We start from the raw sequence: 14854 nt of genomic DNA on the forward strand, positions 1-14854 counted from the left end.
GAGGGGTCTAGTGTTTTCAACATCAGACTGACGGTTTGAGGGTTTAGCATTTTCAACATCAGACTGACGGTTTGAGGGTTTAGCGTTTTCAACAGCAGACTGACGGTTTGAGGGGTCTAGTGTTTTCAACATCAGACTGACGGTTTGAGGGGTTAGCGTTTTCAACAGCAGACTGACGGTTTGAGGGTTTAGCGTTTTCAACAGCAGACTGACGGTTTGAGGGTTTAGCGTTTTCAACAGCAGACTGACGGTTTGAGGGTTTAGCGTTTTCATCATCAGACTGACGGTTTGAGGGGTCTAGCGTTTTCAACATCAGACTGACGGTTTGAGGGTTTAGCGTTTTCAACATCAGACTGACGGTTTGAGGGTTTAGCGTTTTCAACATCAGACTGACGGTTTGAGGGGTCTAGGTTTTTCAACATCAGACTGACGGTTTGAGGGTTTAGCGTTTTCAACATCAGACTGATGGTTTGAGGGGTCTAGCGTTTTCAACATCAGACTGACGGTTTGAGGGGTTTAGCGTCTTCAACAGCAGACTGACGGTTTGAGGGTTTAGCGTTTTCAACAGCAGACTGACGTTTGAGGGGTCTAGCGTTTTCAACAGCAGACTGACGGTTTGAGGGGTTAGCGTTTTCAACAGCAGACTGACGGTTTGAGGGGTTTAGCGTTTTCAACAGCAGACTGACGGTTTGAGGGGTTAGCGTTTTCAACAGCAGACTGACGGTTTGAGGGGTTTAGTGTTTTCAACAGCAGACTGACGGTTTGAGGGGTTTAGCATCTTTAACAGCAGACTGACGGTTTGAGGGGTTTAGCGTTTTCAACATCAGACTGACGGTTTGAGGGTTTAGCGTTTTCAACAGCAGACTGACGGTTTGAGGGTTTAGCGTTTTCAACAGCAGACTGACGGTTTGAGGGTTTAGCGTTTTCAACATCAGACTGACGGTTTGAGGGGTTTAGTGTTTTCAACAGCAGACTGACGGTTTGAGGGTTTAGCGTTTTCAACATCAGACTGACGGTTTGAGGGTTTAGCGTTTTCAACAGCAGACTGACGGTTTGAGGGGTCTAGCGTCTTTAACAGCAGACTGACGGTTTGAGGGGTTTAGCGTTTTCATCATCAGACTGACGGTTTAGCGTTTTCAACATCAGACTGACGGTTTGAGGGTTTAGCGTTTTCAACATCAGACTGACGGTTTGAGGGTTTAGCGTTTTCAACATCAGACTGACGGTTTGAGGGGTCTAGTGTTTTCAACATCAGACTGACGGTTTGAGGGTTTAGCGTTTTCAACATCAGACTGACGGTTTGAGGGGTCTAGCGTTTTCAACAGCAGACTGACGGTTTGAGGGTTTAGCGTTTTCAACAGCAGACTGACGGTTTGAGGGTTTAGCGTTTTCAACAGCAGACTGACGGTTTGAGGGTTTAGCGTTTTCAACATCAGACTGACGGTTTGAGGGTTTAGCGTTTTCAACAGCAGACTGACGGTTTGAGGGGTCTAGCGTCTTTAACAGCAGACTGACGGTTTGAGGGGTTTAGCGTTTTCATCATCAGACTGACGGTTTAGCGTTTTCAACAGCAGACTGACGGTTTGAGGGTTTAGCATTTTCAACATCAGACTGACGGTTTGAGGGTTTAGCGTTTTCAACAGCAGACTGACGGTTTGAGGGGTTTAGCGTTTTCAACAGCAGACTGACGGTTTGAGGGGTCTAGCGTTTTCAACATCAGACTGACGGTTTGAGGGGTCTAGCGTTTTCAACATCAGACTGGCGGTTTGAGGGGTTTAGCGTCTTCAACAGCAGACTGACGGTTTGAGGGGTCTAGCGTTTTCAACATCAGACTGACGGTTTGAGGGGTCTAGCGTTTTCAACATCAGACTGACGGTTTGAGGGGTTTAGCGTCTTCAACAGCAGACTGACGGTTTGAGGGTTTAGCGTTTTCAACAGCAGACTGACGGTTTGAGGGGTTTAGTGTTTTCAACAGCAGACTGACGGTTTGAGGGGTTTAGCATCTTTAACAGCAGACTGACGGTTTGAGGGGTTTAGCGTTTTCAACATCAGACTGACGGTTTAGCGTTTTCAACAGCAGACTGACGGTTTGAGGGTTTAGCGTCTTCAACAGCAGACTGACGGTTTGAGGGTTTAGCGTTTTCAACAGCAGACTGACGGTTTGAGGGGTTTAGTGTTTTCAACATCAGACTGACGGTTTGAGGGGTCTAGCGTTTTCAACATCAGACTGACGGTTTGAGGGGTTTAGCGTCTTCAACAGCAGACTGACGGTTTGAGGGTTTAGCGTTTTCAACAGCAGACTGACGTTTGAGGGGTCTAGCGTTTTCAACAGCAGACTGACGGTTTGAGGGGTTAGCGTTTTCAACATCAGACTGACGGTTTGAGGGGTTTAGCGTCTTCAACAGCAGACTGACGGTTTGAGGGTTTAGCGTTTTCAACCCAAACCGTCAAACTGACGTCATCAGAGAAGGAATGCCATTCCAGATCAGAAGCAACTTTACAGATTTTGATTAAAGATTACCATGACAAACTGTTTTTTTTCTATGTATAACTACTTGCACGGAATAATTGTTCACCACAAGACTAGTAATATGCGCTAACAAAGTAAATAGGGTCAATTTTAATTTCATGACGACTTTAAGCTGGACTGTGACACTATTTTCTTCTGGAAACAAACTTTGTTGCGTTATTTTCCTGTTATCTCTGTAAAGCTGATTTGAAACAATCTGTATTGTAAAAAGCGCTATATAAATAAAGCTGACTTGACTTGACACACACTCACTCTCACACACACACACACACACACACACACACACACACACACACACACTCTCTTTCTCTCTCACACACACGCCCAGAGGAGTCGAGAGTCACAGACACCAGACGATCACACAGTTGCTGAGATGCGAGTCCTTCTGTCGCTACTGTCTCTCGGGTCGGTGTGTGTCGCTCTGGACCCGGTGTGTGTCACTCTGGATCCAACGCCGCTAACGGAAGCAACGGTAAGAAGGAACTCGTCTGTATTTGCATTACATTTCTTTGATTATTCTGAAAGTTGTGCAACATGAGCTTGTTTTCCTGTCAGGTCTATCTGAAGAGATACGGTTATTTATCTTCCTCATCCAATGCAGCTCATCAGGGGCTTCAAATGGAGCAAATGAATGAGGCTCTTCGGTATCTCACACACACACACACACACACACACACACACACACACACACACACACACACACACATACACACACATACACACGTCAGTGGGGTAAGCTGTGCCACTTCTTTTTTTTTTTTATTGTCAAACATCAGCCTGTAGACCATTTACATTTCAAACAAAAACATGAACTTAAATGATAAAGTGAACCCAACTGTTCCAAAGTCTTGTTCTGCCACATGAAAAACCGTTCTGCCTTCTGCCGAGGAATGAGCTGACACAGCTTACCCCGCTTATTCCTCCACAGCTGAACGGATCTCTTTTTTAGTGCTGAGATCAACAATACGCATAAACACAGACCCACCGTCACTAACCCTGTTTCAGACTCTTCCAGAAGGTGACGGGGTTACGGGTGACAGGTCAACTGGACGGGCGAACGCTGGTCATGATGAGATCCGCTCGCTGTGGGCTGAGAGACGCCTTCAACACGCTGGAGTTTCGCCTCCTGGGTGCGTCTCAATCAGCGGAGGATCCATGTCTATCACTGCCTCATTTACAGTCATTTTACATTCTTCATGATATCTTGCACTATATATTATGTTTGGTTTTGTTCAGTTTGCCCGGAGCTGCTCTTATCTACGCAAGGCTTGTTCTCCAGCAGAACAGAGTCGTAACGCCGGTCCACTGAATGTCAATGATCTCTGACTCAAGCCTTGCATAAACCACGTTACACCACGTTAAGACTGTGTCTTTATAACTAGTCTGACTAACTAGCAATACAAATTAGACCAAAATACTTTTATATGTCATTAGTGTTGGGAAGTAACTAGTTACATGTAACCGAGTTTCAGAATTTATTTAGAAATAAAAGTGTAATTAAATTACAGTTACTTATTAAAATGTTCATGATTACAAAAGATGTTACATCTGAATATTTTCTGTAAAAAGCTAGGATTTGTTGAATAATATTAATTTGCTGCTTTGCCTGTTTTTGATGTGCATGATGCTTCCTGTCATTTAAAGGCTGTTTAGTAAAGCGATGCTATCTGATGCTTTTGATTGGTTATGTTGTTTCTATTTGCAGCGCAACACGTCTGCCAATAACATCAATCCACATTACAGCTGAAAGCTTTCAGATACAACCTGTCTGAGATTTGCCACCATGGCGAGTAATAAAAATGCGTTCCAGTGCTGGAAATATACAAATAATTTCATCCAGAAATCTGTATTTACCCTCAGATTGATCTCAAAGAAAAAAGAGGTGCTGAAGTCTGATTTTGAAAGACGGACAGTATCAGTATTAAGCCCTACTGTACGGTTAACCCTGCCTGGTTTAAATGTTTGAAAATGATTAACAGTTGAAAACGTATGAAAGAAATTTAGAAAAGTAATCAAATGTAATAAGTTACATTACTTTAATAAAGTGACTGAAATAGTTACACTACTTAATACATTTATATGGAACCTATTACATTTCCAAAGTCAAGTCACCTTCATTTATATAGCGCTTTTTATAATATAGATCGTTTCAAAGCAGCTTTACAGGAAAATCATGCAACAAAGATTGTTTTAGCTGTGCAGCAAATCTAGAAAAAAAATCATTGTCCAGTCTAAGTTAGTTTTAGATTGATTCACTTCTGTTGGAAAAATCATTAGTTACTAATTTAGGAGCCGCTTACACAACACCGTTATAACTGAAACAGAAAACTTTGAATGCGTTCATTTACACGACAACAGTGTTTTGGTGGCCAGAGAACGCAAACTTAGTGTTCAAAGTGCACGTTTTTGAAAACAAAAGTCACCTTGCCAACACTGTATGTAAGTGACTTAGAAAAGAAGAAAAAGGTGACCCTTGTAAGCCTAGTGTAAGCGGTGTGTTCACCGGCCACAGGTCACTGGCATAAGAAGAGACTGACCTATCGCATCCACAACCATCCTCTTCCTCTGGGTTGGGCTCGGACTCGAGAAGCGGTTCGGTCCGCCTTCAACTACTGGAGCGCCGTCTCTCAACTTCACTTCCGAGAGGTTAGCGGAGGTCACGCAGACATCCAGCTCTCCTTCCACAGAAGAGGCCAGGGATGCCCCGTTTCTTTTGACGGACCAGGTGACACTCTTTTACTAAACACATTTCCAGTAAACATTAGATGCTAGTGTTTGAAATTACATTTCAAAAAAGTATTTAAGGCATGTAATGTATTTTTGTAAAATATGCCTTGTCCGTTCAGAAAAATGTAATCTAAATATCAGGAAATTTCAAATGGATGATGTCGAAATGTGTCTGTTTGGGCACAAACGTTTGTTGAGCTTGTGCTGATGCGTATCTGTTGCTCTGGCGGTTCAGGGCAGGTTTTGGGTCACGCCGAAGGTCCGGAGTCTGGCGCGGTTCACTTCGATGCCGATGAGGTGTGGACGGAGGGGCGGAGTTACGGAACAAACTTGCGCATCGTAGCAGCCCATGAGATAGGCCACGCCCTCGGACTGGGCCACTCCCAGTTCCACAGCGCACTCATGGGTCCGGTGTACACGGGGTATCGGGACGGATTCAGACTGCACCATGACGACATCCGTGGAATCCAGACTCTGTACGGTAAGAACATGGACTCGTGTTTCCACTGTGTCCACATGACTGAAGTTTAACCACAGACCGAAAGGTTATTTATAATCACCTCTCTCAGGAAAACCTGTGGAAAGACCATCCACTGCTCAGAGAAAGCCTGATGCGGATCAGTCTGTCCCGAACCCCTGCTCCGCGGCGCTGGACGCCCTCATGCTGGGTAACAGAACAACCGATCTCTGACCCGTCCAACACCTGATGCGGGTCGTTCAGCCTCACGTCTCTGTGCTTCTCTCTCCTCTCTCTGAAGGACCTCACCACAAGACTTCTGCTTTCAGAGGTCATTACGTGTGGACCGTCTCAGATTCCGGTCATGACGCTCCCGTTCAGATTAATGCCCTGTGGAAAGAGCTGCCCGGCAACATCAATGCAGCTGTTCACTCACAAAGAACCAACAAGTCCTATTTCCTTAAAGGTGAAGTGTAAACCAACACAGTGTTGAATTCAATAAGATCTTCTGAAACAGAAATACATTTGCAATTATAAAGTACAAATAAAAACATGTACTTTCAATATAGAACAGTCTTGAGGTTGTATGTTGCATTTATTATTAATAATAATAATAATAATAATAATAATAACCAGTTGTACCTGATTGCCACAGGAGATAAAGTGTGGAGATACTCTGGCTTTAAACTGGACCACGGATACCCGAAACGACTCCGTATTCCCGCCGACATAGACGCTGCGTTCTTCCTCAGCAGCCGTCGAGCGCTCGTCTTCATCAAGGTGACAGAATCCTGCACAGAGAACCTTCTGTTCTGGTAATCAGCTCAGAGTCATTCTGTGAACAAGCGTAAGCAGCGATTGTCTGTTCTTTAGGGATCGGATTACTGGCTTTGGGACGAACTGGGGTCCGGTAAACTCCTGCTTCAGCCCAGACCTGTGTCCCAGCTCATCGCTGGCTTGCCCTCCGATCCGGACGCAGCCGTGGCCCGGAGCGACGGAGGGGTGTTCGTGTTCAGAGGCGAGCAGTACTGGAGCGTGAGTCCCGCGCTGATGCTGGACGAGGGTTATCCACGCCGTGCCAGAGAGCCGTGGATGCCGTGTGACGACTAGCGCTGCAGAGTCCTAATCGCTTTACTCAAGAATTATTTTCATGTATATTATCTTCATATCATACATCCAAAAGGGCATCATTACAGAAAAGATAAGACATATTACGAAATCATTGTCAACAGTTCATTAGTAATTAACATGAGCATATACTTATGCATGTCTGTAACAGGTGTATTAGAGGCTTGTGGATTCATCTGTTAATCATTCGACTGAGTATTAATAAAAAGGACTGAAACTAAGTGTAAATGTTTTAATGGGTAGAAATGGCATCATTTTCAGTGATGACTGAGTCAATGCTGAGATAAACGCATTTAATTTAAAACCTGCCCTTGTGTCTTTCCCAAAACTTTCATTTTTCAGTGGAACTGAAGGGGAATGATGCACCAGAATGACGCTGTTCCTGTCTGCCTCGCAGCCTACTGTGAGTTTGTTTGCTTCGGTGTTGTAAGCTCCGTCTTAGCCTTGTATTTCTTTCTGTTTTGAACCATCATTAACTATAATTTCTAGTTGTTTATACTACTAAATACAGCTTACCCAACATCTCAGATTAACCTGACATCGCTAGCTTCCGTTAATATTAGCACAACACGCTAGTAATTCGCTAGCCTGTTAACGCGCCACCCGTGCGCTCAGTTATTTTTTTATTTTTCTCTCGCGCGCCCGCGCCTTTGAGTTCATGAAAAGCCCAGGTGAGTAAGAATCAGTCAACACACACGGTGAGTAATGTCTTGTCCTGTTATTGTCACCTGCACTTCATGTCACATGTTTAGCATAGTCTTCTCTGTCGGCAATATAGGATTTATATGTGATCAATGCAAGGAGACAGTCAGGCTGACGGAGAAGATTTCAGAACTAGAGACACGCATCCAAACTTTAATTGAGGATAGTAAGAGTGCTAGAGCTTTAGATACTATTTTGGATGCGCCTAGCATAGTGAACTCTTTACATGATTCGGTTCTGGCTGAGTTAGTGCCTGCGCAGCAAGGCAAATTGGTGACAGTGAGGGACCGCTCTAGTCGCGGATAAAAAAAAAACACTCTTCCGTTCCGATTACCATAACAAATTGATTTGCCCCGCTCAGTGAAACACACACTGAGAATTCTGTTGATTGTGCCCTAGTAATTGGTGATTCGGTCACACGGAACGTGAAAATAGAGACACCAGCCACCATAGTCGCATGTTTGCTGGGAGCCAGAGCGCCTGATATCAAAGCAAATTTAAAAGTGCTGGCTAATGCTAATCATAAATTCTCTAAGATCATTATTCACGTCGGCACTAATGATGTTTGACTCCGCCAGTCGGAGATCACCAAAATTAATATTAAAGAGGTGTGTGAACTCGCAAGTACGATGTCAAGCACTGTAATTTGCTCTGGCCCCCTTCCTGTTCGCAGGAGTGATATGAGATAGTTAGTATATTGTGTTCACTCAATGGCTGGCTGTCGAGGTGGTGTCCGCTTAATAATATAGAATTCATAGACAATTGGAAAAGTTTTTGGGGCAGACCTGACCTGTTGAAAAGAGATGGTATTCATCCCTCCTGGGATGGTGCTGCTCTTTTCTTTAGTAATTTGGCTCATAGTCTTAGAGATAAAAAAATCACAAATTGGGCACCAGGTCAGGAAGCAGACAGACTGGCTAAACCGACCGTCTGCTAGCTGTCTCACGTCACCAAAGTCAGATAAATCCCATCACATAGAGCCTCTTTCACCTAGATATCATCATATCCTCCTGGGACCCAAGAATAGACTTTTGTCCACTGTAGTGGACATTATATTTTAGTGAATTTCTCTGACATCATACATGTCACATGACACAACCTGGGTGTCCTGTAAAGAGCACATTCAGGGCTTTTCAGAGATACCAAATGTTTGGAGGTCTTTAAAAATGTCTGACATTAATTTAGTGATCAAATGTAGCATTCTTATGGAAATATGATAATATATTGTAATTATAATTTAAATTGGACTACTTTTCAAATTGTATTTCATAAAACAACATCTCAGGAAAATGTTAAGGGGTTTCAAATAAAAAAAATACTTTCTGTTACAGAACAGGGCATTGAATTTAAACGTGTCCACTGTAAAGGACATCAGGACTTAAATCGTCTTTATCAGGCATTTTAGGAGACACAGCAAGTGAATATGGAAATAAATTATACATCAATATTCCTATGAAATATTAGATATTATTATTAAAATGTTGCCAATTATTACTCCAATTATTACACTTCTTTTTTCATTAAATGTTGCTCCAAGAACACTTTAATGTGCAAACTAGATACAGTTTATAGATACATTGCATTGAATGGGAATATTAATTTACAGCCATTTTACCCACATATTGCATAAAGTAAAATGGTGTATCAATTCATTCCATTATTTCTTTCATAACATAGTTGAGAATAATCTTTATACAAATTTTGGTTGAAAAAATCCTGAAACCCCAAAATGTATTGGTGATTAAAAAAAAACTCCCATTGTTTTTGCCTATACATATAATTTATTGTCATTTTATTTTTTAAACAACTTAGTCCTGGCGTCCACTACAGAGGACATAGCATAACGTATGAATAAAAGATTATTTTTCAAAAATGTTTTTTTACCATTTGTTTATTGTGCTCTAAACAGTTAGCCTAGAAATCTAGACGCACCCTAGCGGCAGCAAAATTATTTTGCAGCCAGGGTGGGTCTAGCAACTCTCAATAGACCTTTTTGCTGCAAAAACCTAAATTGGGTCAGGCCAATCACGTCGTGTATAGAGTAGGCGGGGGCGGGCTTAACATATGACGACAGAGTTGCGACGGTTCCTGCCACTTGAAAACAAAGAATGACGGCTGCTGCGGATGGAGAACAGCGGTCTTTCGAATCGGCTTTGGCCGTAACTCTGGAGGACTTGGAGTTAAGTTTTTCTTTGAGAAAAGAACAAAGAACGGCACTTAAGTCATTCTTAAAAAAAGGAAGATGTGTTCGTAGTTTTGTCGGCCAGATTTAAAAGTTGAATCTATCAACTAACGTTAGCTCCGCTGTTGGGAAAACGCTCTGGTTGGTTGAAGCGCTGTCCCATTGTGTGCAGAGGGAATTTGAAAGACAGCCGTTTATCCCACCCATCAGATTGACCGTGTCTATGGTGAGTTGCCAGACTAAACATCTTGATGTACGTCTGGCTTGCCAGGCTACTAAACAGTGTGATGACATGGAAAAAAACGAAATTCAAAAAACTTTTTTTTTCTGGGTCTCAGGAGGATATAGGGTCTGTTCCCCGAATTTGGAAATCCAAAAAACATCCAAACCCATCTAAGGTTAAAAATGTAATTGATATTCAACAAATAAAAAACAGTTATAATACAGATGAGCAAATGCTAAAGCTTGGGTTGCTGAATATTCGATCCCTTACTTCAAAAGCACATATTGTTAATGATATGATTTCAGATTATAACCTAGATGTGCTGTGTTTGACAGAAACCTGGCTAAAACCAAACGATTACATTACTTTAAATGAGTCCACCCCACAAGATTACTGTTATAAACATGAGCCTCGTCTGAAATGCAAAGGGGGAGGTGTTGCTGTAATTTATAGTAATATTTTCAAAACCACTAAGAAATCTAGTTTTAAATATACTTCTTTTGAAGTGTTGGTGCTTAATGTAAAAATATATAGTGTAAACGATAAATCATGTTTGAGATTTGTGCTGGCTACTGTATACAGGCCACCAGGGCACCATAAAGATTTTATCAAAGAATTTGCAGACTTTCTATCAGAGTTAGTACTGGCTGCAGATAAAGTACTAATTGTTGTTGATTTTAATATACACAAAGATAATGAAAAAGATGCATTGGGATTGGCATTTAAAGACATTGTAAACTCAATTGGAGTTAGACAACACGTGTCAGGACGTATTGTCGTAATCATACTCTAGATCTAATATTATCACATGGAATAGATGTTGATGCCGTTGAAATTCTGCAGCAGAGCAATGACATCTCAGATCACTATCTAGTCTCGTGTAAACTTCATTTAGCCAAGGCTGCAAAGCTGACTCCGTGTTACAAATATATTAGACCTATCACTTCTGTCACTAAATATTGCTTTATTAATAATCTTCCTAATCAATTTCATCATCTCAGCATCCCGGATAGCTTAGAAGAACTCGATATTGCAACAGAAACTTTTAACTCTCTCTTTTCCAGCACTTTAGACACAGTTGCTCCGTTGCGCTTAAAGAAGATTAAAGAAAATAGTCCAACGCCGTGGTACAACGAGCACACTCAGGCCCTTAAGAGAGCAGCCAGAGAGATGGAGCGCAACTGGAAGAAAACAAAACTAGAGGTATTTCGGATTTCATGGAAGGAGAGCTCGATTGCATACAGAAAGGCCTTAAAAGCCGCTAGATCTGCTTATTTTTCAAACCTATTAGAAGAAAATAAACATAATCCTAGGAATTTATTTGAAACACTGGCTAAACTAACGAAAAATAAAGCTTCAAGCCCAGAAGTTTCCAAACAGCACAGCAGTAATGACTTTATGAACTTCTTCACTTATAAGATGATAATATCAGGGACAAAATTATAACTATGCAACCGTCTACTACAATATCGCATCAGGGAGTGCATTGTTGTCTCCCTAAGGAAAGATTTGATTCATTTATTGCTATAGGAGAGGAAGAATTTAGCAAACTCGTTAATTCATCTAAATCGACAACATGTATGTTAGACCCTATACCGACTAAGCTACTGAAAGAGATGCTTCCAGAGGTCATAGATCCTCTTCTTAATATCATTAATTCGTCTTTGTCTCTAGGATACGTACCAAAAACCTTTAAGCTGGCTATGATTAAACCACTTGTTAAAAAACTGCAACTTGATCCTACAGAATTAGTCAATTACAGGCCAATCTCGAATCTACCCTTTTTGTCAAAGATATTAGAAAAGGCGGTATCCTCACAACTGTGTTCCTTTCTTGAAAGAAATTATATCTGCAAGGATTTTCAGTCCGGATTTAGACCGTACCATAGTACTGAGACAGCTCTCATTAGAGTCACAAATGATTTGCTCTTATCATCCAATCGTGGTTGTATCTCTCTATTAGTGGATCTCTCGATCTTAGTGCTGCATTTGACACCATTGACCACAACACTCTTTTAAATAGACTTGAAAACTATGTTGGGATTAGTGGAATTGCACTAGCATGGTTTAAATCATACTTATCTGACCGTTATCAGTTTGTAGCAGTAAATGAAGAGATGTCTTATCGATCACAAGTCCAGTATGGTGTACCACAAGGCTCAGTACTAGGACCGTTGCTGTTCACTCTGTACGTGCTACCCATGGGAGATATCATTAGGAAGCATGGAATTAGCTTTCACTGTTATGCTGACGATTTCTTCAAAACCTAACGAAACTGGCAAAAACTCCCACATGTAATAACCTAGAATACTGTCTAACACTTGATGGCTGCTCTGTTAAGTCTTCATCGTTGGTTAGGAACCTGGGTGTGCTCTTTGATACCAATCTTTTTTATTTGAAAGTCACGTGTCTAGTATCTGTAAAACCGCATTTTTCCAGCTTAAAAATATATCTAAATTAAGCCATATGCTCTCATTGACAAATGCGGAACAATTAGTTCATGCGCTCATGACTTCAAGGCTAGATTATTGTAATGCTCTACTGGGTGGTTGCCCTGCACGCTTAATAAACAAACTACAGCTGGTCCAAAACGCAGCAGCTCAAGTTCTTACCAGAACCAGGAAGTATGACCATATTAGCCCGGTTCTGTCAACACTGCATTGGCTGCCTATTAAACATTGCATCAATTTTTTTATATTGCTGATTACTTACAAAGCACTAAATGGTTTAGCTACGCAGTGCTTGAGCGAGCTCTTAACGCATTATAGTCCTTCACGTCTATTGCGATCTCAAAACTCCGGCCAGTTAATAATACCTAGAATATCTAAATCGACTGCTGGCGGTAGATCCTTCTCCTATTTAGCACCAAAACGTTGGAACAGTCTTCCTAACATTGTCCGTGAAGCAGACACACTCCGTCAGTTCAAAGCTAGACTAAAGACACATCTCTTTGACCTAGCATTCACATAACACATTATAGACTTCTATAATTCAATGTTAGGCTGCATAGATTAGGTCAGCCGGAACCGGGAACACTTCCCATAAATCCTGATGTGCTCGTTACATCATAAGAAGAATGGCATCTACGCTAATTTTAGTGTCTTTGTTTATCCCGAGGTTTTCCGCAGCCTGCCGGATCCAGGCCATATCCAGATCTGACGAAGGACCTTCACCTGGACCCGATGACAATGCAGTGCTGAAGTGCCAACTAGTCTCTCCCTATGGAGGATCCCTTTACCACTCTACAGATAAAGCGTTGTCGGGAAAATTTGTTTCGCGTATCTACCACGAAGTGACAAAATTTAATTAAATTCTGTATCAAAATTTATAAGGAAAGAACAGTACTTTGTTTAGGCTTGGTTTGTAGGGAATTACAAACCTGCGCACATATATATATATACACGGAGGAAGGACGAGACACTGGAGGAACAACACTGAGGAGAATGGAGACGAGACGCTGGAGGAACAACACTGAGGAGAATGGAGACGAGACGCTGGAGGAACAAGACTGAGGAGAATGGAGACGAGACACTAACAACACTGAGGAGAATGGAGACGAGACGCTGGAGGAACAACACTGAGGAGAATGGAGACGAGACGCCGGAGGAACAAGACTGAGGAGAATGGAGACGAGACACTAACAACACTGAGGAGAATGGAGACGATACGCTGGAGGAACAACACTGAGGAGAATGGAGACGAGACGCTGGAGGAACAACACTGAGGAGAATGGAGACGAGACGCTGGAGGAACAACACTGAGGAGAATGGAGATGAGACTCTGGAGGAACAACATGGAGGAGAATGGAGACGAGACACTAACAACACTGAAGAGAAGGGAGACGAGACGCTGGAGGAACAACACTGAGGAGAATAGAGACGAGACGCTGGAGGAACAACACGGAGGAGAATGGAGACGAGACGCTGGAGGAACAACACTGAGGAGAATGGAGACGAGACACTAACAACACTGAAGAGAATGGAGACGAGACGCTGGAGGAACAACACTGAGGAGAATAGAGACGAGACGCTGGAGGAACAACACGGAGGAGAATGGAGACGAGACGCTGGAGGAACAACACTGAGGAGAATGGAGACGAGACACTAAAACACTGAGGAGAATGGAGACGAGACACTAGAGGAACAACATGGAGGAGAATGGAGACGAGACGCTGGAAGAATAACACTGAGGAGAATGGAGACGAGACGCTGGAGGAACAACACTGAGGAGAATGGAGACGAGACGCTGGAGGAACAACACTGAGGAGAATGGAGACGAGACGCTGGAGGAACAACACGGAGGAGAATGGAGATGAGACTCTGGAGGAACAACATGGAGGAGAATGGAGACGAGACGCTGGAGGAACAACACTGAGGAGAATGGAGACGAGACGCTGGAGGAACAACACGGAGGAGAATGGAGACGAGACGCTGGAGGAACAACACTGAGGAGAATGGAGACGAGACACTAACAACACTTAGGAGAATGGAGACTAGACACTGGAGGAACAACATGGAGGAGAATGGAGACGAGACGCTGGAGGAACAACACCAAGGAGAATGGAGATGAGACGCTGGAGGAACGACACTGAGGAGAATGGAGATGAGACACTGGAGGAACAACACGGAGGAGAATGGAGATGAGACTCTGGAGGAACAACATGGAGGAGAATGGAGACGAGACGCTGGAGGAACAACACTGAGGAGAATGGAGACGAGACACTAACAACACTGAGGAGAATGGAGACGAGACGCTGGAGGAACAACACTGAGGAGAATGGAGACGAGACGCTGGAGGAACAACACTGAGGAGAATGGAGACGAGACACTGGAGGAACTACACTGAGGAGAATGGAGACGAGACGCTGGAGGAACAACACTGAGGAGAATGGAGACGAGACGCTGGA

At 42.8% G+C, this 14854-nt stretch overlaps 1 protein-coding gene across 1 annotated transcript; it reads left to right on the forward strand.

Annotated features, from left to right (window-relative positions):
• Window positions 1-2903: 2903 nt before the first annotated feature.
• On the forward strand, window positions 2904-6998 carry LOC309512838 (matrix metalloproteinase-19-like; the record flags this gene model as incomplete). Its single annotated transcript, XM_082188562.1, has 10 exons — window positions 2904-3002; window positions 3086-3174; window positions 3536-3821; window positions 4391-4412; window positions 5043-5255; window positions 5493-5738; window positions 5827-5925; window positions 6016-6180; window positions 6370-6494; window positions 6588-6998. 10 exons carry the CDS (start codon window positions 2904-2906, stop codon window positions 6822-6824), a joined length of 1581 nt encoding a protein of 526 aa, XP_082044688.1. The 3' UTR covers window positions 6825-6998.
• Between the last annotated feature and the right edge of the window lie 7856 nt (window positions 6999-14854).

This window comes from Leuciscus leuciscus, assembly GCF_965113295.1.
Source record: "Leuciscus leuciscus genome assembly, chromosome: 13".
Lineage (NCBI taxonomy): Eukaryota > Metazoa > Chordata > Actinopteri > Cypriniformes > Leuciscidae > Leuciscus > Leuciscus leuciscus.